Below are 25,426 nucleotides of genomic sequence, written 5' to 3' on the forward strand. Positions count from 1 at the left end.
TTACTGTTAAAAGGGAGTTTTTCCTTCCCACTGTCGCCAAGTGCTTGCTCACAGGGGGTCATTTTGACCGTTGGGGTTTTTCCGTAATTATTGTATGGCTTCGCCTTACAATATGAAGCGCCTTGGGGCAACTGTTTGTTGTGATTTGGCGCTATATAAATGAAATTGATTTGATTTTACAAAATTAAACTGAATGAACATCCTCCGAGGCCGGTGATTCCATAATTTTTGCCAGGGGTTGTAGGAATTCAAAAGCTGGAGAACCATGACCTACTTTTTCTAGGTCAGGCTTAGACGCCCTGCATATGTTTTGTGGTTCTGTTGGACCCACTGCATTGTGGGGTTTGCAATCAATACAAACAATTTTAAGTAAAAATACTCAACAGATGTTTATAACAATTAAAAGCAGTATAAACAACATTCATGGTTAACATTTGCCCTTTAACTTTGTTAGACTACAATTATGAATATGCTAGTTTTTCATGATAAAACAGTAATGAAAATGAGGGGAAACAAGATGTGGATTAAAAATGTTTAAACAAATTTGTGAATAGTGTGTATGTGTGTGGGGGGGTCCGTATCTTTGCCAGGAACATCAATGATTCTGATGCATTCAGGTTGAGGGCAGAATAAGAACTGACAGCGTTCACACAGAGACGTTTCATGGGCGAGGAAAAGAAAAACAAAAAGATTTGCAGGTGATGTTTGTTGGTGTAGAGAAGACTTATACTGTAGGTTGACACATCAAGACGTTTGGAGGTGCTTGGGAGAGAAAAGAATACCAAAGAAGTATGTAAGGATTGTCCAGGACATACATTTAGGAATCAAGGACTCGTGTTGAAATGGTAAATGGACTGTATTCCATCTGCATAATCATTGTAATAATTGCATAATTCTAAAGAGCATTACAATGCCTCACATTCACACAGATGTCAGGGTGCTGTCATGCAAGGTGCTCACTACACACCCGGAGCAACTAGGGGATTAAGGAACTTGCCCAAGCGCCCTTAGTAATTTTCCGGTCGGGCTGGGATTTGAACTGAGGATGCTCTGGTCTTAAACCCAATGCTTATTCTGTTCAAAGCTGTCTCAGAGTGACCGACAAGATTCCAGTTCGAGCTGGACTGTAGCAGAGGTCTTCTGAAAGTCCTTAGCTTGTTGACTTTGTTCTGAATGTGTTGACTTTTGGAATAACAGACCAGTCCTCCTGGTGCCACAGATGTACATCTGAGACATCGGCAGTGAGGGAGTGCTGGAAAATAGAATGATGAGAACAGAAGTTCACAGGAAGAGAACAAGGGGAAGGATAGAGTGGAGGATGACATGGGGGAGGGGTTCACTGCTTTAGGATCAGACACACATCAAGCCCCTCCACAGAGATAAAGTTACAAATTAGTTGTCAAACACTCATATGTCAACAGGTAGCTCCTAATATATAGATCTGGGTCTAGCTCCATGTCTCTGTCCTTGGACAAGACACTTTGTCCACATTATCCGAGTCCACCTATGTGAATGGTCCCAGGCTTGGCTCATTAAGTAACCTGTGATGGACTGGTGTCCCTTCCACGAGGAGTTGTAGATAGCCATCAGCTTCATACTACAGAATTCCTGGGAAAGGTGTTGGCACTAATGGGCCTCAGGGCCCACACTGGATAACTTCTTCTGGGACAAATGTACATTATCACATGAAAAGCAATTTTAGAAAAAATATTTTACAAGTACAGCAGCACTGAGACAACTCTGGAGTCAAACAGATTCCCCCCCCGTGTCAATCATTTCTATTGGAGGCAGAACAAAAAGACAAACAGAAGCTATGGGAGGGTTTGTCACGTGGGATAAACATAATCACCCCCCCCCCCCCCCCACACACACACACAACGTTCTGACAATTACTGCATTTGCATCCTTTGTTTACACCTACATTAACATACCTAGATATATGCAAGAACCAGTAGACGGCAGTAGTGAACAATAACTAAAGCACAACTCTGCAGAAATGAAGTTATATTGCAGTTTATCCATTTAGAAACAGCGCTATTGTTTCTCACAGTAATGACAAAGTAAATAAAGCAGCTTATGCTCTTGTTTACACAAAATTCTACACAAGAATTACTGTTTCAGTGCAACAAAGCTCAAACAGCACTTGATGGAAAACATATGCGCAGACTAAAATATATAAAGAACCACATTTATTTAGATATTTACATCTTTTCACAACTTCATTATTTACATCAATTAGGAGTACACTTAAAAAAAGTAGTCAAAATACACATATGGCACTGAATGGTAAGAATCAGTCAATACAAACAGTCATGAAGTTTTGAAGAAAATCCCCTTGGTGTCTTTAAGTATTTATTTCTTATTATTTACTTTATTTCATGACAAAGATTAAGATGTGGGAAACCTCCACATTCACCATGATTTTTAGTGAAATTCTCACCCTTGCTTCTGTGTTGTGTTTGAGCGCCTTGGGGCAACTGTTTGTTGTGATTTGGCGCTATATAAGAAAAAAGTTGATTGATTGTGCCCTCCCTTTAAATGTTCTCTCTTCTCATGTTTTCAGGTGATTAAGAAAACAAATCTGATCTCATATTTTCATTTAAAATGATGTAGGTGAGAGGCAGCGAGTGCACATTGAGCCAGCCAAAAACCACATGATGACGATGATGCAATCATGCTGTATCAACAGAACGCAGGAGTGTATTGTAGAAGAACTGTAGAATCAAAGGCACATGCTACGTGCACCTCTATCTGCACCGCACAATCGGAAGACAGCAAGAGCTGTGCAGGTCATGTGCACAGATGTAGGAATGCAGTATGTGCTGCAAAAAATATTTAGATATTTACAGCATCCTGTGCACATGAATAAATCGTACTGCAAAAAAATTATGTTGTATATATTCTACATGGGCTTGGCTATTTTTATTCATCTATTGTGGCTCTACAGAGCTATGTGGGCGGGGGCACCTTTACGCATAGACCGTTAGCTTCTACAAAGCAGCTTTTGTTTTCCTCCTCTCTTCCTTTGGCAAGGGTAAAATGTTACATCTGTATCATGTGCAAATGTGTAATGCATGTGTGTTTGCCTGCGTGCCCCTCTTTGTGTGCTCTTCTGCCTGTAATATGTATGCAACACCATGCAAATAGTGTAGTTACAGCATGAAATTCAGGCCATATAGTGCCAGTTGCATCATAAGATTTTGGAGCATGGTGACATTGATGCGTTACGGTCTGATTTCACCAACATGCCTGATCATAAAGCAATCACTCCATACAGGATGCAATACAGTGTGCATTTCTCTGCGATCGTGGCATAATGTGCATTCGTATCATAACATGTAATGTGAGGCCGGCTTCACTTTCCAAGTTTGAATGTAGAAAATAAATGAGTTCTATGTTCACTTAAGTGCCAGCAAAAAAAAAAAAAAAAAAAAAAAAAAACCTTTAATTTTAATTCTCCAGTGAAAATGTCAACATCAAAACAGAAAAACAGACAATCAAGAAAAGCACATTATCAATTAGAATTCAATAGACATGGCAGCAAATTTTCAAGAACTAAACTGAATGAACACTGTTCAAAGCAAAATAAACTTGTGCAAAGCTCTGATAATGTGCTGAAACATGTTATCAGTATAGCTACTTTAAGTCAAAATATATGAGACAGTTACAAAGCGCTGAAAAGATATAGCGATATGCCAGTTCTTAAAAAGTGCGCCCTCAATGGCTGTCTGCTTGAGAAATACAACAGTCAGTACTGTGCGACTTCATCAGTCTCAAACGGAGATTAAAGTGCATGCGCTTGTTTTTTGTTATTTTTTCTTTTGCGCTTTCAATATATTTATTTTTGAAGTCACGCCCCGAAAATTCTTACAAACTGCATCATTGCAAAGTTTGCAATTTCTGTTCCATCTCTCAGTGGCACTACATTATTATTATTATCATCACAAAAAAGAATGTTTTCTGTTGTGTCCCTTTCGAACTTTATGACATGAAGATGAGCTCAGATGGAAATTGAAGTTAATTCTCTGCAGGTTTGAGTCTGGTCAATTAAACATTCCACAAAGTGCTCAGCAGCCAATTCACTACTACACAAATATTTTAAAATACTTAATGGAATACAGTTAGGAGAGCCGATGTCTGACCAATAGACAATAGGCATGCAGTGCATTTCCAGAGTCATTTTCTTTGTACACAACTCTTGCATGCAGTGTTAAAAACTGCAGCCATAGAAAACGGAAGCCATTTTCTGAACGAAGCACAACCTCGGTGAGAATGCGACTGCGCCCTCCTCACGACGTATGGCCACTTCACAGTCACAGCTGGTAATAAAGATTTCAGAGGTTGCACTTCATTCAAGGCCCGCAAACAACTCGAAAAATAATTTTAAATTTACTATTTACACAGTTACTCAGGCTCCTCAGTTTGGTTAGAATAGATCACCAGTTTAGTTCCCTTCAGTGCTGCAGTGATCCAAATAGAAGAGTCCTGCAGGGAAAATAAATAAATAAATGCATTTCATCAGAAAGACCGTCTGGTGAGGAAATAAGAAGCCAAAATTAGACTTTAATGCAAATGGAGATTTGAGGAATGCTTACAGAGTACATCCTTCTTGCCATGGGAATTCTGTGGCAGTTTCAGGTAAACAAACTGTATAAAACAAATTACATTTATAATTAGAGCAAGAATGATTACAACACACAACTCTATGGACAACTCTATGGATTGAGATTCTGGATCAAGATTTCACTTTATATAGGCTTTCCGGGATTATGTCAAAACTACTTCAAAGATTCTCAACAAAATTTGCACCACAGAGAGATATTCGAGCATGGAAGACTCCACTGAATTTTGGAGGTGATTCGGATCCAGATTTCACTTTATTTAGGCTTTCAAGGATTACGTCAAAACTACTTCACAGATTCTCACCAAATTTGCACCAGAGAGATATTAGCCATGGAAGTCTCCACTGAATTTTGGAGGTGATCTGGATCCAGATCTGGATTCTGGATCAAGATTTCCCTTGATGGAGGATTACTTCAAAACTACTTCACATATTTTCACCAGATTTGCACAACAGATAGATATTAGGGCATGGAAGACTCCACTGCATTTTGGAGGTGATCCGGATTCAGATTGGTTGATATCAGAAATCTCTGATTGCTCTTGTTTAGAATTGTTTTAAGTGTTTTCGTTTGCATACGTTATGTCCAAATCTGTCTTCATGGTGGAATGTGAAAATGCCTTGCTGTAAGGAATCATCACGCCAGGAGCCAGTGAATCCTGCGGAAAAACGCGCATAACTTTATCTCATTTTGGAAAATGATGACCACGAAGAGACAGAGAGAAAGAGACAGTGGGTGACAAGTTGTCATGGGTGACATGGTGGCTTCCCTCACGAGTTTTGCATGATCAATCAATTTTTGATAACTTCCTACAATACCATTTAAATTTCTTAAGGCCTGACTTACCATAAATCAACTCTGAGCTCACTGACATGCACTGTCAACTCACAGTTGACAGTGCATGTCAGAACACAAACCAAGCATGAAGCCAAAGGAATTGTCTGTAGACCTCCGAGACAGGATTGTCTCCAGGCACAAATCTGGGGAAGGGTACAGAAGCATTTCTGCTACACTGAAGGTCCCAATGAGCACAGTGGCCTCCAGCATCCAGAAACTGAAAGAGTTTGCATCCACCAGGACTCTTCCTAGAGTTGGCCGCTCATCTATGCTAAGCGATTGGGGGAGAAGGGCCTTAGTCAGAGAGGTGTCCAAGAACCTGATGGTCACTCTGTCAGAGCTCCAGGTTTCCTCTGTGGAGAGAGGAGAACCTTCAAGAAGGACAACCATCGCTGCATCAATCCACCAATATAGACTTTATATATCGAGAACCAGTTCTGTTCGAGCATCGTTAAGAAATTATTTGATCCACGACATTAATAACCTTTTTGCTTAACAATTCCTTTATCAGTCCTTCAGAGCGGATGTTGTTTTTGAGGGTGTTTTATCGGGAAAACTATCATTTCTTTATGTTGATTGCAGACCCTGCAATGGGTCTGTAATCAACCACTTCTGCAGCGGCTGTTCTTGAATCTTGAACCAACGAAGCAGTGCTCCGCCCCACTGCTTCGTTGGTTCTCTGCTTCACTGCTTTTCAGAAGCGGCAAGTCCGCTACTTGACCCCTCTCAAAGCCATTTAAAAATGTCAATCGTGAGTCGCTTTTGTGCGGCTTAAAGTCACTAACTGGGACTTTTGTCTTGTGAGCAAGAAATGAGAATTGTCACACAGCTCCAAACGCTGTGCCGTTCTCTGCCGAGTCAAGTTAGAAGTTAGTTAAAATGTCTGTGCACTGACGCTCCCCATCCAATCTGATGGAGCTTGAGAGGTGCTGCAAAGAGGAATGGGTCAAATGCCCAAAGATAGGTGCGCCAAGCTTGTGGCATCATATTCAAGAAGACCTGAGGCTGTAATTGTTGCGAAAGGTGCATCAACAAAGTATTGAGCAAAGGGTGTGAATACTTACACTCAAAAATATAAACGCAACACTTTTGGTTTTGCTCCCATTTTGTATGAGATGAAAATCTAAAACTTTTTCCACATACACAATATCACCATTTCCCTCAAATATTGTTCACAAACCAGTCTAAATCTGTGATAGTGAGCACTTCTCCTTTGCTGAGATAATCCATCCCACCTCACAGGTGTGCCATACCAAGATGCTAATTAGGTGTGCCTTAGACTGTCCACAATAAAAGGCCACTCTGAAAGGTGCAGTTTTGTTTTATTGGGGGGGATACCAGTCAGTATCTGGTGTGACCACCATTTGCCTCATGCAGTGCAACACATCTCCTTCGCATAGAGTTGATCAGGTTGTCAATTGTGGCCTGTGGAATGTTGGTCCACTCCTCTTCAATGGCTGTGCAAAGTTGCTGGATATTGGCAGGAACTGGTACACGCTGTTGTATACGAGAGCATCCCAAACATGCTCAATGGGTGACATGTCCGGTGAGTATGCCGGCCATGCAAGAACTGGGACATTTTCAGCTTCCAAGAATTGTGTACAGATCCTTGCAACATGGGGCCGTGCATTATCCTGCTGCAACATGAGGTGACATTCTTGGATGTATGGCACAACAATGGGCCTCAGGATCTCGTCACGGTATCTCTGTGCATTCAAAATGCCATCAATAAAATGCACCTGTGTTCTTCGTCCATAACAGACGCCTGCCCATACCATAACCCCACCGCCACCATGGGCCACTCGATCCACAACATTGACATCAGAAAACCGCTCACCCACACGACGCCACACCTGCTGTCAGCATGCCAATTGCACGCTCCCTCAAATCTTGCGACATCTGTGGCATTGTGCTGTGTGATAAAACTGCACCTTTCAGAGTGGCCTTTTATTGTGGGCAGTCTAAGGCACACCTGTGCACTAATCATGGTGTCTAATCAGCATCTAGATATGGCACACCTGTGAGGTGGGATGGATTATCTCAGCAAAGGAGAAGTGCTCACTAACAGATTTAGACTGGTTTGTGAACAATATTTGAGGGAAATGGTGATATTGTGTATGTGGAAAAAGTTTTAGATTTTTGAGTTCATCTCATACAAAATGGGAGCAAAAGCAGAAGTGTTGCATTTATATTTTTGTTGAGTGTACATACATGTGATTTCTTATTTTTTTTATTTTTAATAAACTTGCAAAAATAAAAAAAAAAACTTTTCATGTTTTCATTATGTAAGTACAATTTTGAGGGGGAAAAAATGAATTAACTCCATTTTGGAATAAAGCTACATAACAAAATGTGGGAAAAGTGAAGCACTGTGGGTACTTTCTGGATGCACTCTAAATAAAAGTAAAAATAAAAATAAACATTGATCAACTTATTATTTGTGATTAACATCTTATCCATTGTTTGTCAACTATATGGGCTAATGCATTTGAACTGTTAGCAGCAAACTGAATTAATGAACAATCAGTTCTTTGATCCAGGTACCCTACACCTTACATTGTGATATATGCATCAGATTTGAATATTTTACAAAATTATTGTGAAATAATTTTGTTTCTGTGTAAGCATCCAAAATAAAACTAGGATTTTTAGAAATGCTGTTGAAAACTTCTTGCTCTGTAAAAAAAAAAAAAACAAATGGGAAAATTTTGAAGAAAATGTTAAATGTCATCATAATTTTGTCCTCATCTGTTTAATGACAATTACGTGATTGGACAATGGTTAAGTTGTATTCGGGACATGAGTTGAAAGAGCAACATTGTTATAATGTTCCACACACGTCTGCCGCCTGCTGGATGTAGCGCACCCCTGCATATATATGGAAAGAAATATATAAAACACAGTAATGTTAAAGTGTAATTAAATATTGGATAGGACAGGGGAATGGCAATGATAAAACAACTTATTACTGCGAATTACTGATGACAAACTCAAAACACTGTTTCCCAATATTTGCATATTTAAAGGGTACATGTTAGTCCTTTTTAAATACTATGTATAATAATCTGCTTCAGGATAAAGAGTAAGAGTCACAGAAATGTGCTGATTTTTTTTAATAACTACCATTTCCATAATATTGTATAAATACCAGCTTTAACAGTAAAACTACCCACACCAACTGAACAAGTAAACACACTGATGTCACTAACAACTTTAATGACAAAAATCATAATGTACAATTATGTGTGAAGGCACACTTATTGAAGGAAAAGTCATTTTATTGAATAATAAACATTTTTGCAAGCTACAAATAATTCTATTTTAAGTTTAATTTAGATTTTTTTAAATAAAGTGCGCAACTTACCAGCTTTCTCTAACTGCTTCAATATCACTCAGCAGATTCTGTGCTAAACAGATGCCAAAAATCTAAAACCAAAGAAAAAAAATTAAAAATGTGACAAATAAAAATCTGATAAAGCAGATAAAGTAAGCAGTGTTCTCACCTGCAACAATGCAATGCCAATAAATATACCAGCTACCACCGTCAGGTTGTCCTGAAGCCACTTCTCAAACTGAGGGACGCAACCTTTGATGTAGATGAACGCTCTCTGTTCAGAGTCCTGACAAAAATAGCAGCAATGACAATAAATAATCAGAGATGTCAGTTTAATCTTTTTATTTTTTTGGTACTTTTGTCTGTATGAACACCAGCTGACACACACTATCATGTTACATAATTTTTGCATGTGAGCATGTGAATATTTTTGGGGGGGAATTTGGAATCTACTTCCTTTCCTGATAAAATCTCTGAATAAATGTGAACCCACACCAAGTAAAACTTTTTGTGCTCCGACTCTTGAGGCTTTTTTAAAATCACTTTTACAGTTAAGAAAACAAACAACCTTTCCTTACATTAAACTACCATGGTGACACGCCAGTGCTAATGAAAGTGGGGGGTTGGTATGATGTGAGTAATACCACACTGGACTGACACAGAACCCGTTGACTGACAAACTGGAAAATGGACTCAAAGAGGAATATTGTGCTCTGTGCTGAGTGCCTGATGACCTCACATAGCCAAATAGTTTTTCAGTTTTAACTTGTGTGTCACCCTGTGTTATAAATGCAAAATCTTATGAGGAACTCACTGTTTTTGCTCGTATGTCGTAGCCACACTGAGTGTTAATGACATCCTCCTGTGAAGACAGAACAATCATCAGCACACAAAACAAGTCATAGCCCCCGTTTCCAACATGGATTTGGTAATGTTTACCAACAACACAAAAAATGTAGAGATTTCATGAACAGTCATCAGCAGATAAAGCACCCAAAATGTCATCAGCAGGTAAAGCAAACAAAACATGTCATAACCCCTTTCCAACATGGAATTGGTTACATTTACAGAAAACTTAAATGTTGAGATTTGACATTTCAATAGGTTGTCCTCAAAGGAGGATTTTGTATATTACTGTTTCAACACATCATATACACAAAACTGCCAACAGTTAGATTTCAGAATATTGGAGGTTTTTTTTTTTGTTGTTTTTTAAGTGGCAGGAGCTGGGGGAGGTGTGTGTGGATCGGGAGGTCTGGGCGGCTTTGCTTGAGCTGCTGCCCCCGCGACCCGACTCCGGATAAAGCGGAAGAAAATGGATGGATGGAATACAGAAAGGTCCACATATATAGACAGTGAGAATAATTTTGGAAAATTCTGCATCTGTAGACAAACATAATGGAGTTAAAATGAAAGTCAAGATATGTTTGTATATGTAGACTTACAACTTTAGTTCATGGGGTGGAATAAAAACAAACTATTTTGATGCATCTTCCCTCCATTTTCAAGGGTGAAAAAGTAAATTGCTAAAAACTAGTGCGTTGCCTGTGGGGATCCATGAGCTCCAGATTGGGTAGCTGACGCTCGGTTCATACCGTCAATACCTCGGTCTGATATTTCCCCGTACAGACTTAGAGAGGTGTGTGTATATATATATCAGTATCACCCGAATATGCTGTTGACGGTGTTGGGCTCGTTCGCTTTCTTCACCTCCATGACGAACTTGCTAACAGATGGTCCGGTCGTGAGTTAGTAAGCTTTCAATCTGTGTGATTTTTCCCGATGCTGTTTAGATATTTATGGAATACGTTCACGTCTGACTTGGTTTTTCTAATCGTGTTTTTAGCTTCCTGGTTTGTAACGAAAATACGCTTTGCGGCCCGACTGTTATGGTAACTGGCCCGATACGGGAAAATATCTGACTGGTAATCAGCCAATCAGAGTGCACGTAGTGTCGCAGCCATAATAATAATAATATAGATGATAGTTCCGACAAACCACAACTTATAGAGTAGGTTTTCTTTCAATGTCAGAGGAAGGATACATGAAAAATTCAAAGTCACTGGACTTAGTATGGTCCTGAGTGGCAAATTTGTGTGGCGTAGACAGTTCTCAAAAACTGACAACTGTCAACTTTTGTCTGTTGCATCATGAGTTAGACAGCTTCAATTTCAATTTATTTTCATTAATATAGTGCCAAATCACAACAAGGTTGCCTCAAGGCGCTTCACACAAGTAAGGTCTAACCTTTCCAACCCCCAGAGCAACAGTGGTAAGGAAAAACTCCCTCTGAGGAAGAAACCTCAAGCAGACCAGACTCAAAGGGTGACCCTCTGCTTGGGCCATGCTACAGACACAAATTACAAAACAATTCACAAAAACAAACATACAGGAAATGTTGCACAGGACAGTTTCAGGAACAGATACCACACAAAGACAAATAGTGTAATTTGTCACCATTAAGCAACAAGAAAAACAGAAGAAATCCTAAGGTGATCGCCGGCCACTAGCCCTAAGCTTCACTAAAAGACCCAGAATTTAGATAAAGCTGAGGCTGCAGCCTGCTCAGTTTCCTAATAAAATTAATTAAAAGAGTAAAAAGCATAGAAACATACTATGCCAGTATGCTAGCCATACGAAAGGGAAACTAGGTGTGTCTTAAGTCTGGACTTAAAAGTCTCCACAGAATCTGACTTTTATTGATGCAGGGAGATCATTCCACAGAACAGGGGCACGATAAGAGAAAGCTCTGTGACCCGCAGACTTTTTATTCCCCCTAGGGACACTTAGTCCTGCACCTTGAGAACACAAAGCCCAGGCCGGTACGTAGGTTTTAATTAGGTCAGCTCGGTAGGGAGGTGCTAGTCCGTGAACAATTTTATAGGCCAGTAGCAGAACCTTAAAATCTTAACCTAAAACCTTAACACTAACAGTTGCTGATAACAAAAGAGATTAATACAGAGGCACAAAGTGAGCATTCTCACAGCTTCAGGTTGGAGTGGAACAGAGGATTTTCCATTAAAAGATTAAGTGAAGTTTCAGCTGCTATTTGCCAGAAGGCCCATGGGAGAATCAAGTCTACAGTAGTTTTGGTCTGTTTTCTAGTGGAAAAGTCTTTCCCTCTTCCACTCCACCATAAAGCTGTATAACCGGTGATGCAACAGGCAAAACAGGTGCACCATTCATAGTTTTTTCCAATAGAAATATGACAGATGTTTAAAAAATATGAAAACAAGGTCTTCTCACCTTGAAAAAAGAAATCTAAAAGTAAGATATTTTCAAGACTCTTTCACTAAGATTTTTAAGTTATATTATCTAAAAACACACCCTTATCTTGAAAGCTTACTTCAGTGATTGTGCCATATTCTGTATAATTATACATTTTGATTAGAAATTAAACAAATAAGCTTGAGAAGATTGAGTTTTTGCAGTGATGTGACCTACTACTAATGTGAAAATGTAAGATGTACTGCAGTCTATTTTGCTGAAGTGAAGTGCTGTCACTGCACTGACCACAACTATTTTTGCCAAAAAAAAAAAAAAAAAAGTGTGCTGTGCTGGCAGACAGTCAGAACAATCAATGCTGAGGCCTGGATATCCTGTTGGATGCCAGCCATAGAAGTTGACAGTGTTCCCCCTCCACTCCTCTGGAGGACACAGATAACTATCCTATTTATGACAGGGAGGATATTCACAATTTCCTTTTGAAACAATTTCGCTAAATATTTCAACATAAAGTGACTGACCAATTCACATTCTAACTCTGGTACAAAAAGTACAGGTCACACTGACAGGCTTGTTGTCTTTTACCATAAATGGCAGTTTACTGGCTGCGAATCAGAAAAAGTGTGTTTGGGAACACATACTGCTGGATCTTTGGTACAACAGGAAAAGGGCACGCCGCATTTCTCGCGGCTCGGGTTGGAATCAGTGCAGTTGAAGTAGATGTTGAGATTCCAATCGTCCGCTCCAAAAGCTCCACAGCACTCCCACTGTGAGGTCAAACAGATATGAAAGACCATGCGCAGCATTTGTCAAAACTATCCCACAGAATGTACAGATTAAAAACTGTAATGGTGTGAAATCAGACCAAAACAATTCTCACATATTCCTGTGTGAAATCGATAAGGTTCTGAAGGTCAATGTCATCTCGATATGCGCGAATGTTGTTGTTGATGAAAAAATTGAGCTGGTCCTTGATCCAATCTTTGAACACGAAGGCCAGCACTCCTGCAGTCAGCTCCAAGAAGAAGATGATGCCCAAGAACACAGAGAACTGGAATATAATCAGATATTAAAAATAAATAAATGAATAAAATCTACTGCTGAATCCAACAAAGAACATAGAAGGCAAGAAAAAAAAATCTGAGGAAGAATTTAATCGACATGGAGAACGTACAAATTTGAGCAAGAAGGAGTTTTCTCGCAGGGCACCGATGCAGCCAGCGAATCCAAGGATGAACATCACACCACCCACCACCAGGAAGAGCCAGACCGGGTCAAAGCCGCCCAGGTCTGTGATGGACGAGATGTTGGACAGAACACCCTGATGAAGAAGCAAACGGGAGCAAATGTGTGTGAGTTAAGTCAAATGAGAAATCAGACCCAACTCCACTTTCTCAAAGAGGTTAATACAACCAACCCCTTTGTTTACATAAGAAAATAAATTAGGCACAGCTAATCTCAGCTTTCCTGAGACCCAACTTACCCCTCCACCACGGAGGTCACATGTCACCAACATTAGAATAGTTAGAATAGTTTTCTCTTTACAGGATTTCTTGAAATACTTTCAGTGAATCAGTCTCTCATGTGCCTTCTGGCAGACTGTAGCTGAAATTTCACATCTACTTTTTAAGACAATCTGTTTCTGTGCTGTTCCACCATGAGGTTGTGTAACGAGTTGGCAGGACGTAGAGCTTTTACTTCTAGTGCTCCTACTCTGAGGAATAGTCTGCCAGTGGATAGTACAAAGTTGAATCCTGTTCAAGCTTTTATATCTTCAAAAAAAAAAAAAGAAGAAGAAAAAAAAGTGTTATTTATAAATAAAGATTTTAAAATTTGACTTAAATGGTTTGTGTTTTTAAAGTTTGGACTCTTGTTGATCGCAATTTGGATTGCTGGATTACTATGGTAACACAGTGGAACACTGAAGGTTTCTGCATTGGGTTCATTTTTCTCAGAAACTGAACACACTGATCTTGATGTATTAATCAGCTAAGTGACATTTCAGTTGCAGTTAAACATGCAAACAAACGGTGTGAAGTAAATTATAGCATTATAAGGGCTGTAAAACACAAAGCTGAAGGACTGTTTGGACTGAGTGCTTTTCTACTTAAAATAACTCAAGGATGAAGCAAATTTCTTAGTTTTCCTCTGAAATATTCTTTAGTGAATTTTAAGATCCTACACACGTGGAATGTCTGGCCCCTTTTTCTGAGGGACCACTGATTGCATCTGTGAAAAGCATCCAGTCAGAAGCCATTGTTCAGAGGAGCGTCCCAGCAGAAAGCATGACATTCCTTTCGGATATAGTAAAGCCACGCTCAACATTTTATACAGACAGAAGGGTGTAATCAAGAAGTGACTAATTTAAAACAGAAATGTTTTTGAAGAACTCCATTTTATAGGGTTTGAGTTTTTAGTAAACTCACCTTTTCACTCCACGCCCACAGCCCAATACCAAGGAACGCCACACCAAGAAACTATGACAAAGAAAAACAGTTTGCAGTGATGGCATGCTGAGGACCACATTACATCACACTGGAAGACTTTCCTGGAAATACACCATTATCAAGTATTTCTCATTTTAGGATCAACTTGAAACTCCTACATTACAACCCCAATTCCAATGAAGTTGGGACGTTGTGTGAAATGTAAATAAAAACAGAATACAATGATTTGCAAATCCTCTTCAACCTATATTCAATTGAATACACCACAAAGAAAATATATTTCACCTACAAAGCTTCAACAATTAGTGTCCTCAGTTCCCAAACGCTTATCGAGTGTTGTTAGAAGGATAAGTGATGTAACACAGTGGTAAACATACCACTGTCCCAGCTTTTTTGAAACGTGTTGCAGGCATCCATTTCAAAATGAGAAAATATGTGCACAAAAACAATAAAGTTTATCAGTTTGAACTAGGGATGTCCCGATCCGATCACGTGATCGGAAATCGGGCCTGATCACGTGGTTTCAGACTTGATTGAAATCGGACGTTGCATTCCGATCAGGAATCCGATATAGATTTTATCCTCATTTTGATCAGCACTATTTCAAGCTCATTATTGCAGATTAATGGGCCTTTCACGCGTCGGAAGCGTCAGAGGCATCAAGAACTGGCCTAAAAATATGGCAAGCCAACAGTGCCACAATTAGGCCACTTTCAGTCGCGTTTCATTTTACATCATCTGGCTCTTTGTTTGACTCTGTGGGATCTGTTGCTGTGAAATCTTGCAAGGCCTCCTAATGTCCGCTGGTCAACCTTTCAAATTTGTACCTCTCTCGGTTCAGGAAGTTCATAAAGTCCTTAAAGCTCTACATCATAGATCCTTACTTTTTGAAGCTGGCAACTGATTTTGTATTGCATGGCTACAATTCCTCTCCATTACCCATGCGTACAACGGGTAACTCAGCTCGTAATATATACAGTGAGGAAAATAAGTATTTGAACACCCTGCAATTTTGCAAGTTCTCCCACTTAGAAATCATGGAGGCATCTTAAATTTTCATCTTAGGTGCATGTCCACTGTGAGAGACAATCTAAAAAAAAAATTAAAAAAAAAAATCCAGAAATCACAATGTATGATTTTTTTAAATAATTTATTTGCATGTTACTGCTGCAAATAAGTACTTCAACACCTGCCAATCAGCAGGAATTCTGGCCCTCAAAGACCTGTTAGTCCGCCTCTAAAAAGTCACATCCACTCCACTTATTATTCCAAATTAGAAGCACCTATTTGAGGTTGTTAGCTGCATAAAGATGCCTGTCCACCCCACACAATCAGTAAGACTCCAACTACTAACATGGCTAAGACCAAAGAGCTGTCCAAAGACACCAGAGATAAAATTGTAGATCTCCACAAGGTTTGAAAGGGCTACGGGGCAATTGCCAAGCAGCTTGGTGAAAAAAGATCAACTGTTGGAGCAATTATTAGAAAATGGAAGAATCTAAACATGACTGTCAATCTCCCTCGGACTGGGACTCCATGCAAGATCCCACCTCGTGGTGTTTCAGTGATCCTAAGAAAGGTGAGGAATCAGCCCAGAACTGCACGGGAGGAGCTGGTCAATGACCTGAAGAGAGATGGCACCACTGCTCAGATGAGACCCCAATAAAACTTTTTGGTCTTAATTCCACTCGCCGTGTTTGGAGGAAGAAGAATGCTGAGTACCATCCCAAAAACAACGTCCCTACTGTGAAGCATCGGGGTGGAAGCATCATGCTTTGGGGGTGTTTTTCTGCACATGGGACAGGACGACTGCACTGTATTAAGGAGAGGATGACCGGGGCCATGTATTGGGAGATTTTGACAAACAACCTCCTTCCCTCAGTTAGAGCATTGAACATGGGTCATGGATGGGTCTTCCAACATGACAATGACCCGAAGCACACAGCCAGGATAACCAAGGAGTGGCTCCGTAAGAAGCATATCAAGGTTCTGGAGTGGCCTAGCCAGTCTCCAGTCCTAAACCCAATAGAAAATCTTTGGAGGGTTTCTCAGCGACAACCCAGAAACCTGGCTGATCTAGAGAAGATCTGTGTGGAGGAATGGGCCAAAATCCCTGCTGCAGTGTGTGCAAACCTGGTGAAAAACTACAGGAAATGTTTGACCTCTGTAATTGCAAACAAAGGCTACTGTACCAAATATTAACATTGATTTTCACAGGTGGTGAAATACTTATTTGCAGCAGTAACATACAAATAAATTATTAAAAAAAAAAAAAAAATCATACATTGTGATTTCTGGATTTTTTATTTATTTAGATTATGTCTATGTACGAGGGCTGTCAATAAAGTAATGGTCCTTTTTATTTTTTTCAAAAACTATATGGATTTCATTCATATGTTTTTACGTCAGACATGCTTGAACCCTCGTGCGCATGCGTGAGTTTTTCCACGGCTGTCGGTGACGTCATTCGCCTGTGAGCACTCCTTGTGGGAGGAGTCGTCCAGCCCCTCGTCGGAATTCCTTTGTCTGAGAAGTTGCTGAGAAACTGGCGCGTTGTTTGATCAAAATTTTTTCTAAACCTGTGAGACACATCGAAGTGGACACGGTTCGAAAAATTAAGCTGGTTTTCAGTGAAAATTTTAACAGCTGATGAGAGATTTTGAGGTGATTCTGTCGCTTTAAGGACTTTTCACGGTGCGAGACGTCGTGCAGCGCTCTCAGGCAGCGTCATCAGCCTGTTCAAGCTGAAAACCTCCACATTTCAGGCTCTATTGATCCAGGACGTCGTGAGAGAACAGAGAAGTTTCAGAAGAAGTCGGTTTCAGCATTTTATCCGGATATTCCACTGTTAAAGGAGATTTTTTTAATGAAAGACGTGCGGACGGATCCGCGCGTCGGGACGCAGCCGACGCGGTGCGGCGGCACAGGAAAAACACCTCTGTGTTGATAACCATTTGTAAAATCCAGGCGGCTTTTGATGGCTTTCAGTGGAGTGAGTATATGAGAAATTGTTTAACAGGCAGGACATGTTCCAACTTGTCCTTAAGGCTTCCAACGGAGGTGTTTTTCCTGTGGCGGAGCGTCGCGGCGGCTGCGTCCCGACGCGCGGATCCGTCCGCACGTCTTTCATTAAAAAAATCTCCTTTAACAGTGGAATATCCGGATAAAATGCTGAAACCGACTTCCTCTGAAACTTCTCTGTTCTCTCACGACGTCCTGGATCAATAGAGCCTGAAATGTGGAGGTTTTCAGCTTGAACAGGCTGATGACGCTGCCTGAGAGCGCTGAGCGACGTCTCGCACCGTGAAAAGTCCTTAAAGCGACAGAATCACCTCAAAATCTCTCATCAGCCGTTAAAATTTTCACTGAAAACCAGCTTAATTTTTCGAACCATGTCCACTTCGATGTGTCTCACAGGTTTAGAAAAAATTTTGATCAAACAACGCGCCAGTATTTTCACTGAAAACCAGCTTAATTTTTCGAACCATGTCCACTTCGATGTGTCTCACAGGTTTAGAAAAAATTTTGATCAAACAACGCGCCAGTCTCTCAGCAACTTCTCAGACAAAGGAATTCCGACGAGGGGCTGGACGACTCCTCCCACAAGGAGTGCTCACAGGCGAATGACGTCACCGACAGGCGTGGAAAAACTCACGCATGCGCACGAGGGTTCAAGCATGTCTGACGTAAAAACATATGAATGAAATCCATATAGTTTTTGAAAAAAATAAAAAGGACCGTAACTTTATTGACAGCCCTCGTATGATATTTTCTGGATCCTGTCATCAAGCCCTTTTGATTTTGTGTATTACATGACATGTTTTACTGTAATCTGAAATTTGACCTAGTTTACGTCACCTTTGACCTTAAGTAAACCCTGATGGTCCAGGTTGATCACTCATCCCAAGTAATGGCTTATGGACAAGGCCATTCACTGTTTTCATGCCAAATTTGGAGGCACACTTTGAAAAATTTTGACCAGGAAAGTTGTTTGGTTGAATTTAGAGTTTGACATTCCTGTGACCATGACCTTTGACCTTGAGTTTGGTCCTGTTATGTGCTGAAAGGTATCTTGCTCGGACTGCTATATGTGAAGTTGTAAGAGTCTGCGATGTAAACTGTGCTGCACAGTGAGTTAAAGGGGAAAAATGCAGTAATTACAAACATACTGAGTAACATATCTTACTTCGTTTTGACAAGAGAATCTTGGCTGTTGATAATCACTGGATGTTGATAATTATTGTTGATAAGATAGTCACTGGATGTTGTATAAAGTTGTTCAAAGATACATAAAATGTTAAAATAGCATTTGTTAGCTAATGCAAGGTGTAATTTCTTTAATAAAATTTCGATTTATTTTCTGTTTGTCAATATGTCAGTCTCTGTGAACAACATCCAACAGGATCGATCCAGTAGTACTGGTTAGTTGAGTGGCATCACGTACAGTCCAAGAATTTCTTATCTTCATTGCAGGTAGGTGAGAGCAAAAACTGACAGTACACACAGGTTTCTGCAGCCTTGTTTACTGACATGGTTGCAATGTATTCCAATATTTACAGTATTTATTGCATACCTATTGTTTAGTATGTGTGCTCAAAAGATACCTTGGTGGCCGAATTTGACTTTTTTTGGGGGGGGGGGGGGGGGGGGGGGGGGCTTTTTCAGAGAATGAATAACGCAAAAACTTATATTTCACTACAAGCTGAGTTACCCGTTGTACGCATGGGTAATGGAGAGGAATTGTAGCCATGCAATACAAAAATCAGTTGCCAGCTTCAGAAAGTAAGGATCTATGATGTAGAGCTTTAAGGACTTTATGAAGTTCCTGAACCGAGAAAGGTACAAATTTGAAAGGTTGACCAGCGGACATTAGGAGGTCTTGCAAGATTTCACAGCAACAGATCCCACAGAGTCAAACAAAGAGCCAGACGATATAAAATGTTTGTAAAAACGATTCAACATCTACATCCTATCATAGACAGGAACAGTATCCTTTAAAACATAAGTAGGTAGAACCTGAGAGCTTTTTACTCACTGAGAGAGCTTTAATAACATTTCAAAATTTCCATCATAGTACCAATTTGTAGTGAAGCCTCTTGCATGTCTTTTTAACCTCACAGTGGAAAAGAATGAAATTCCCTTAGTACGAAAACTACAGGGTGAACACAAAAACACTCCTTTGTTTCAAATATTTATATCAAACATTACATGAATAATTTTAAAATTTTGAAGAAGAGCCTACAAAAGATAAAAAACTTGAGTTTCTGCAGCTGTAGATACCAAAATTGTAAAATTATTCATAGAAGTGTTGATACCCCACTGTCAGTTATACTCTCAGGGGTGGCCTGCTCTGGCCACCAGAAGATCCACTATTAATTTCACTAAACGCTTTTAAATCCAAACTGAGAGCACTTGAGTCCAGCTCCATAATATGCACTTACTTTTATAGTATGCTTGTAATTTAATTTTTATCATCTTTTTATTTGCCTTTTGTTTGTGTCTGTGTAAGCGTGTAACTGTGCTTTGTATTTGCTGCTGTTTATCTTGGCCAGGACATTCTTGGAAAAGATGTTCTTAATCTTAATGGGAGTATCTTAGTTAAATTATATATATATATATATATATATATATATATATATATAAATAAAGTTACTCACGGGATTTGAACCCACAACGTTGTAAGTGAAAGACGGGTGCTTTACCACTACGCTACAAATAAACAGTAGGGACGTAAAACACCTAAACTCAAGAAAGACAGAAACGTATTTAATACAAAAATAAATAAATAAAATAAAATGAAATGATATGTAAAAGAGGAAGTAAATTTATGAGCTATTTTCAGGCCTAACCCCCCCGAATATTGGCCGATGTTAAACTACACAAGAGGTAAATTGGAGCAAACTTTGCCACAAAGAGATCTGTGCTGGACTGATTCTGTCTGCATGTCTTGATCAGCAATTGGACACAAACACTTCAAGTTCAGTGGCTGAGAAAAAAGGGGGCTGGAGATAATTATCATACTGTACAAACGCCGTAAAATACGCGCGTCGTGAAGTGCACAGACGAGCGTATTTTACACGCGTTGTGTGCATCTGAATGGCTTTTTTTTTAACGGCGTTTTTAAGGGCTCCATTGCGGCGTAAAAAACGGCGTATTTTTTGACACATTACGGCGCATTTAATGGCGTCGTCTTTAATTACAGCGTAAAAAGCGCCGTAATAACTGACAAAACGGTGTTTTTTACGGCTTTTTAACGGCGTTTTTTGGTGAAACGCGACTGAAAGTGGCGTAATTGTGGCGCTGTTGGCTTGCCATATAAAAAGCATTACTTTCAATGAGACACATTGCTTTTTATAGGCGTCAGAAGCGTCGCTTTAGCCCGGCTTTTGACGGGACGCTTCTGATGGGAGCGCGCATTGCCGCTTGTCGGCAGGCTGACACGGTCAAAGTTCAACCCAATCTTTTTTTTTTTTTAATAGAACAAAAGAAAAAACATGATTTCAACCGGACATTCTCGCACACGCGTGCGGCTGAAACCAATTCCAGAGGAGAAAAGGGAACAAGAGTTGCGCAGTGAATTTGGGAAAAAGAGATGGAATTGTAACCTGGACAGAGGTGGGGGGAGTTACGCGCGCAAAGTTTCTTTCGCAGAACTGCTGTTTGTGTGTTTATGTGCTCAGCCTGATGCCTCGATGGAATGACAAGAGGATGATGGACACTTTCCCACCAAAATTCTTGCTCAGTCATCCTTCCGTGCGCAGCAGGACCCGGTGCTGACCAAGTCCTCAGGACAACGATCTGTCATCTGATTAACAAAAAGAAAAAACCCCAAATTGTCCTGTGATCGTTTGTCTGCAAAACGGAGCAAGAGATGGCGTGCGCACGAGCGACGTGCACACTCATCACATTTAGGAGTGTCGAGCTTCCGTCTTCATTTATGTTCACTGCGCTGCTCTGAACTTGTTGAACACTGATAAAGCATCAGAGGGGTACACTGAGGATTGTCAGGACGCAAATGTAAGGGTTTTTTTTCTTTTTTCAAGTTGACTTTTGAATTTTCGACGCTCTGAGCTGTGACGTAGCTTCGCGCTGTCCAATAGGAACGATGCATCTGGCCAAAACACGGAAGACTAGTGGCAGAAACCACTGATCTGTACAAAACAGAAATGTGTCACAGGACTGCTCATTTATAGAGCAGTTTTCTGAAGAAAAATCCTTGGAAATGTTTTTTGTTGTTTGTTACCTCAAAGTTTCTGATTACTGTTTAAAAAAAAGTTTAGAACACTTGTAATTAAAATAGCTAAATCAATAAAAGGTTCTTTAGAAACCTTTCATCTTAAAATTAAAACCACCTGTTATTTCAGATTAGATAATTTCTTGTTTAACATACGGAACCTTGAACATTTTATTTTTAGACAAATAAAATAAAATGGAAATTTGCACATTTTTTAAGTCTGGTAGATTATTACTTGATTGTTCAAGCTACCTCAAGGAGAAGTGCACTGTTTAAGTGATAAATAATAAAATAAGGTGACTAAATGAGATTATTCTAGATTTAGCATTTGTTCATTGTTCATTCAGTTTTTTAAAATATCAGATCGGGACTTGGTATCGGCAGATACTCAAAATCAGATGACTCGGAATCAGATCGGGGCCAAAAAAACCTGATCGGGACATCCCTAGTTTGAACATTAAATATCTTGTCTTTGTGGTGTATTCAAATGAATATAGGTTGAAGAGGATTTACAAATCCTATTCTGTTTTTATTTACATTTTACACGTCACAACTTCATTGGAATTGGGGTTGTAGAAAGCACCTTGAAGCCAGCGTTTCCACCTATATTTGGCAGTTGATATAGTGACAGTTTCTTCAGTCAGTGCAGTTCAATAATTACCTCTGCCAGCGAAGTCTGAGGAGGTTACGTTTTCACCCCTATTTGTTTGTCTGTTTGTTAACAGCCTGGAGCCCACAATTTTTCATACATAATTAAGAAATTTTTACTGAAGATTCATATCCCGATAGGCAAGAACTGATTCAATTTTCAAGGTCACAGGTCAAAGTCAGGAAAAATCCCTATCTTTAACAATGAACGAATTTTCAAAAATTCATAACTGTCAAAAAAGATCAACTTTCTTCCATATACAAGAGCGCTATGTAGGATGGTATTCTTTATCGACTGACAAAGTTTGATCTGAATCAGATCCAGATGATAGATTTTGTGGCCATTTAAATTTAACATCAAAGCCTCATTTAATGTTTATTTTACATTATATCGTAATCAAACATGCCCCAATCACTCACATATTTGAAAGTGAGGTGCAGACTGGCACTTATCATCCCCTGACAAAGTTTGATCCGGACTGTGGACATCTGAATTTCACACTGAAAAGCCCATTTGGTGTACATTTTGGATGATATCTCAATCAAAAGTGCCTCAATGATTCAAATTTTTTCAATTATGGATTTACCTACACCACCAAAATTGAATGGAGGTTCCAACGTTACGCCTGTCTTCCAGTTACCCGTCAAAAAGCAATGACGAATTGTGCATAGCACAGATAACCAATGTTCTGTGAAAATGATCTGAAAAACAATTCAGAAACCAAAAAAGTTGAAAAAAAAAAGAAAACCTGACAACACCACAAAAAAAACTTTGATTCACGTTCATGAACTAAATACATAGTCCTGACATTTGATCACATCTAATTTAGCTCATAAAAAGCCACTTCTAACAGGACTTTGACCTTGAAATTTTTTTCCAAGATAAACATTTTGTAGAATTGGAAATGACAGAGGTTTGCACTCTTGGAGCGCGGTGCTTTAGTTCACTTTGTTTAACAAAATATTGATTTTTCAAACTTTCACTACTTTCTCCTTAATGTGATTACTGTATTTTCTGGACTATAAATCACAACAATCTTCCTCCTTAATTTGGGATTATTGCACATTGTTGTAGTCAGTGGTGGGCACAGTTAGGCTAAACTGCTAACTGCTAATTAGCAAAGATAACATTTTTGTTAGCAGATCAGCTATTCAGGTAACTTCAATAACTATCAGTGGACCAATTAGCTTGGGGGTGGGGGGTGGGGGGCAACATTCATAAACCCTGTTGACTCTGGCCTGCTACATATTTTGCAGCAGTGAAGCAGCTGAGAGGAGCTGAGCTCAACTCTACCCGAGCAGAAGGGGCCTAGCTGCCGTGAGGCAGAGTCTTGAAAAGGAAAGCTGTTTGACTTGTGGTTTTAATTTATAAATCAAATTAATCTCGATAGAATAAATCAAATCAAATTAATTTTATTTATATAGCGCCAACTCACAACAACTCTGTCATTTGTACAAAGTGAAAATATAAGAAATGTGTTCATTTTAAAATAATGCACTAATTCTGAAGTTTTGTAACATTAACACACACAGATGCCCAAAGGGATTATGGGTAAGATGAGCATCCGCCAGGGCTCGAAATAGTACGTGCATGTGCTAGTTTGTGCACGTATTATTCGAGCGGTGCATAGGGCTGTCACGATTAGGAATTTCTGGAGACAATTGTCAGGCAAATAATTGCGATTGACGATTATATTGTCTATTTTTTTTTGTTTTTCTCCTCTTTATATTCTACTATTGTAGTATGATTACACAACTCTGGAAGAACGTTTGGCTTCTGTGAGTGGAGAAACTGAGAATAGTGCAACATTTTTATTTTTATCTTCATTTTACATACAGTCCCAACTTTTTCTGATTTGTGGTTGTTTCTGTTGCATTTCTGAAATTACAGAACTGCTATAAAGAACAGTGTGAACATTTTATATTGTGTTTTAAAACTTTGTGGAGCAAACACCAAACTTATAAAGAAGGTTAAACACCTGGAAATGTTCAGGAAAACTGATATAAACTTAAAACAATGCAGGCTGATTTGACTCCCCATATTTTTTTATATAAATAAATCAGAATAGAATAAGAGCCAACTCACTTTGAAATAATTAAAACATATAGCTACAGCTTATAACTTTGAAAAATAACATAAATCAGCAGCTTGTATTTTTATTCTGACTCCAGTTCATTTTAGTGATGAAGTCATGCTTTTCTTCTCCTCATAGTCACATTTTGTGCTTAAACACGACATTAAGCTCAAGATTGAACAAATACATACCTTTTGAAAATAAACAGCTGTTAAAGTTCAGCTTTTTGTGATCTGTGCCTCTGCACAGCTTCTCCACAGCAGGGTTTTTTTTTTAACCCGTGTGTGTGTAATTTTTGCTCAGTTCATTTATATATTCTCATTTTTAAGGATGTTTTAAGGATATTTGACCGTTTATTTCATCTTGCGATCTCATAAATTCAGTATACAACGCGCACATGATGTGAACAGGTCGGTGCCATCAGAACCACACGTGTAGAGAAAGTACAGAGAGTAAAGGCAGCTCCATGGTTTGTTTGTTTTTTTTTTTTTTTTTTAACATGTTCACTCGGGTTAAAATCCTCTCTCTCTGCTCTGCGCTCGCTGTCTCACGTCCACTGATGGTTCTCAGCAGAACGTAACGTGCCTCCGTTCAGGAATCTCACTCCCTCCCTCGCAGTCTATAGCGAGTTGACTCTGCGCGCGCACGCACACACACACACACCTCCTTTGGTAAACTACCCATTTTAAACGGCTTTGAATAAGACGCCCACTGTTTTAATCGGCCGTCTCATTCAAAATCTGGACGTCCAAATGACGGCAGGACGGCTGCCTAAAACTATGAATTGAGAGGAAAAACAAAGACTTGAATAAAAAAAAAAAAAAAAAGACTCGTCAACTACTAAATTAGTTGTTAACGATTTCAATCGTCAACGTAGTCATGACTAGTCCACTACTCATGACAGCCCTACTTAAAACCGAAATGCATCCACAGCGGTGCCGTGGTACGTGGCTTTGGAACCAGAACCTCCTCACGCTCCGTGTTATTATCCGAGCCTTGCTAAC

At 39.5% G+C, this 25,426-nt stretch overlaps 1 protein-coding gene across 2 annotated transcripts in view; it reads right to left on the minus strand.

The window, feature by feature from the left end:
* Positions 1-2,174: 2,174 nt before the first annotated feature.
* The window catches only part of tspan5a (tetraspanin 5a), a 38,575-nt gene continuing 15,323 nt past the window's right edge, over positions 2,175-25,426 (minus strand). The window contains exons 2-10 of one of the 2 annotated variants that reach the window (XM_034188148.1): positions 14,445-14,495; positions 13,193-13,339; positions 12,899-13,069; positions 12,660-12,785; positions 9,608-9,655; positions 8,963-9,079; positions 8,824-8,885; positions 4,596-4,647; positions 2,175-4,485 (exon numbers count right to left, since the gene is read on the minus strand). In XM_034188148.1, the coding sequence (XP_034044039.1) occupies positions 4,635-4,647; positions 8,824-8,885; positions 8,963-9,079; positions 9,608-9,655; positions 12,660-12,785; positions 12,899-13,069; positions 13,193-13,339; positions 14,445-14,495 (735 nt within the window). In that variant the 3' untranslated portion in view covers positions 2,175-4,485; positions 4,596-4,634. The remainder of the gene's footprint in view (positions 4,486-4,595; positions 4,648-8,823; positions 8,886-8,962; positions 9,080-9,607; positions 9,656-12,659; positions 12,786-12,898; positions 13,070-13,192; positions 13,340-14,444; positions 14,496-25,426) is intronic. The other variant, XM_034188149.1, reaches the window with a different exon arrangement.

This window comes from Thalassophryne amazonica, chromosome 15 (assembly GCF_902500255.1).
Source record: "Thalassophryne amazonica chromosome 15, fThaAma1.1, whole genome shotgun sequence".
NCBI lineage: Eukaryota > Metazoa > Chordata > Actinopteri > Batrachoidiformes > Batrachoididae > Thalassophryne > Thalassophryne amazonica.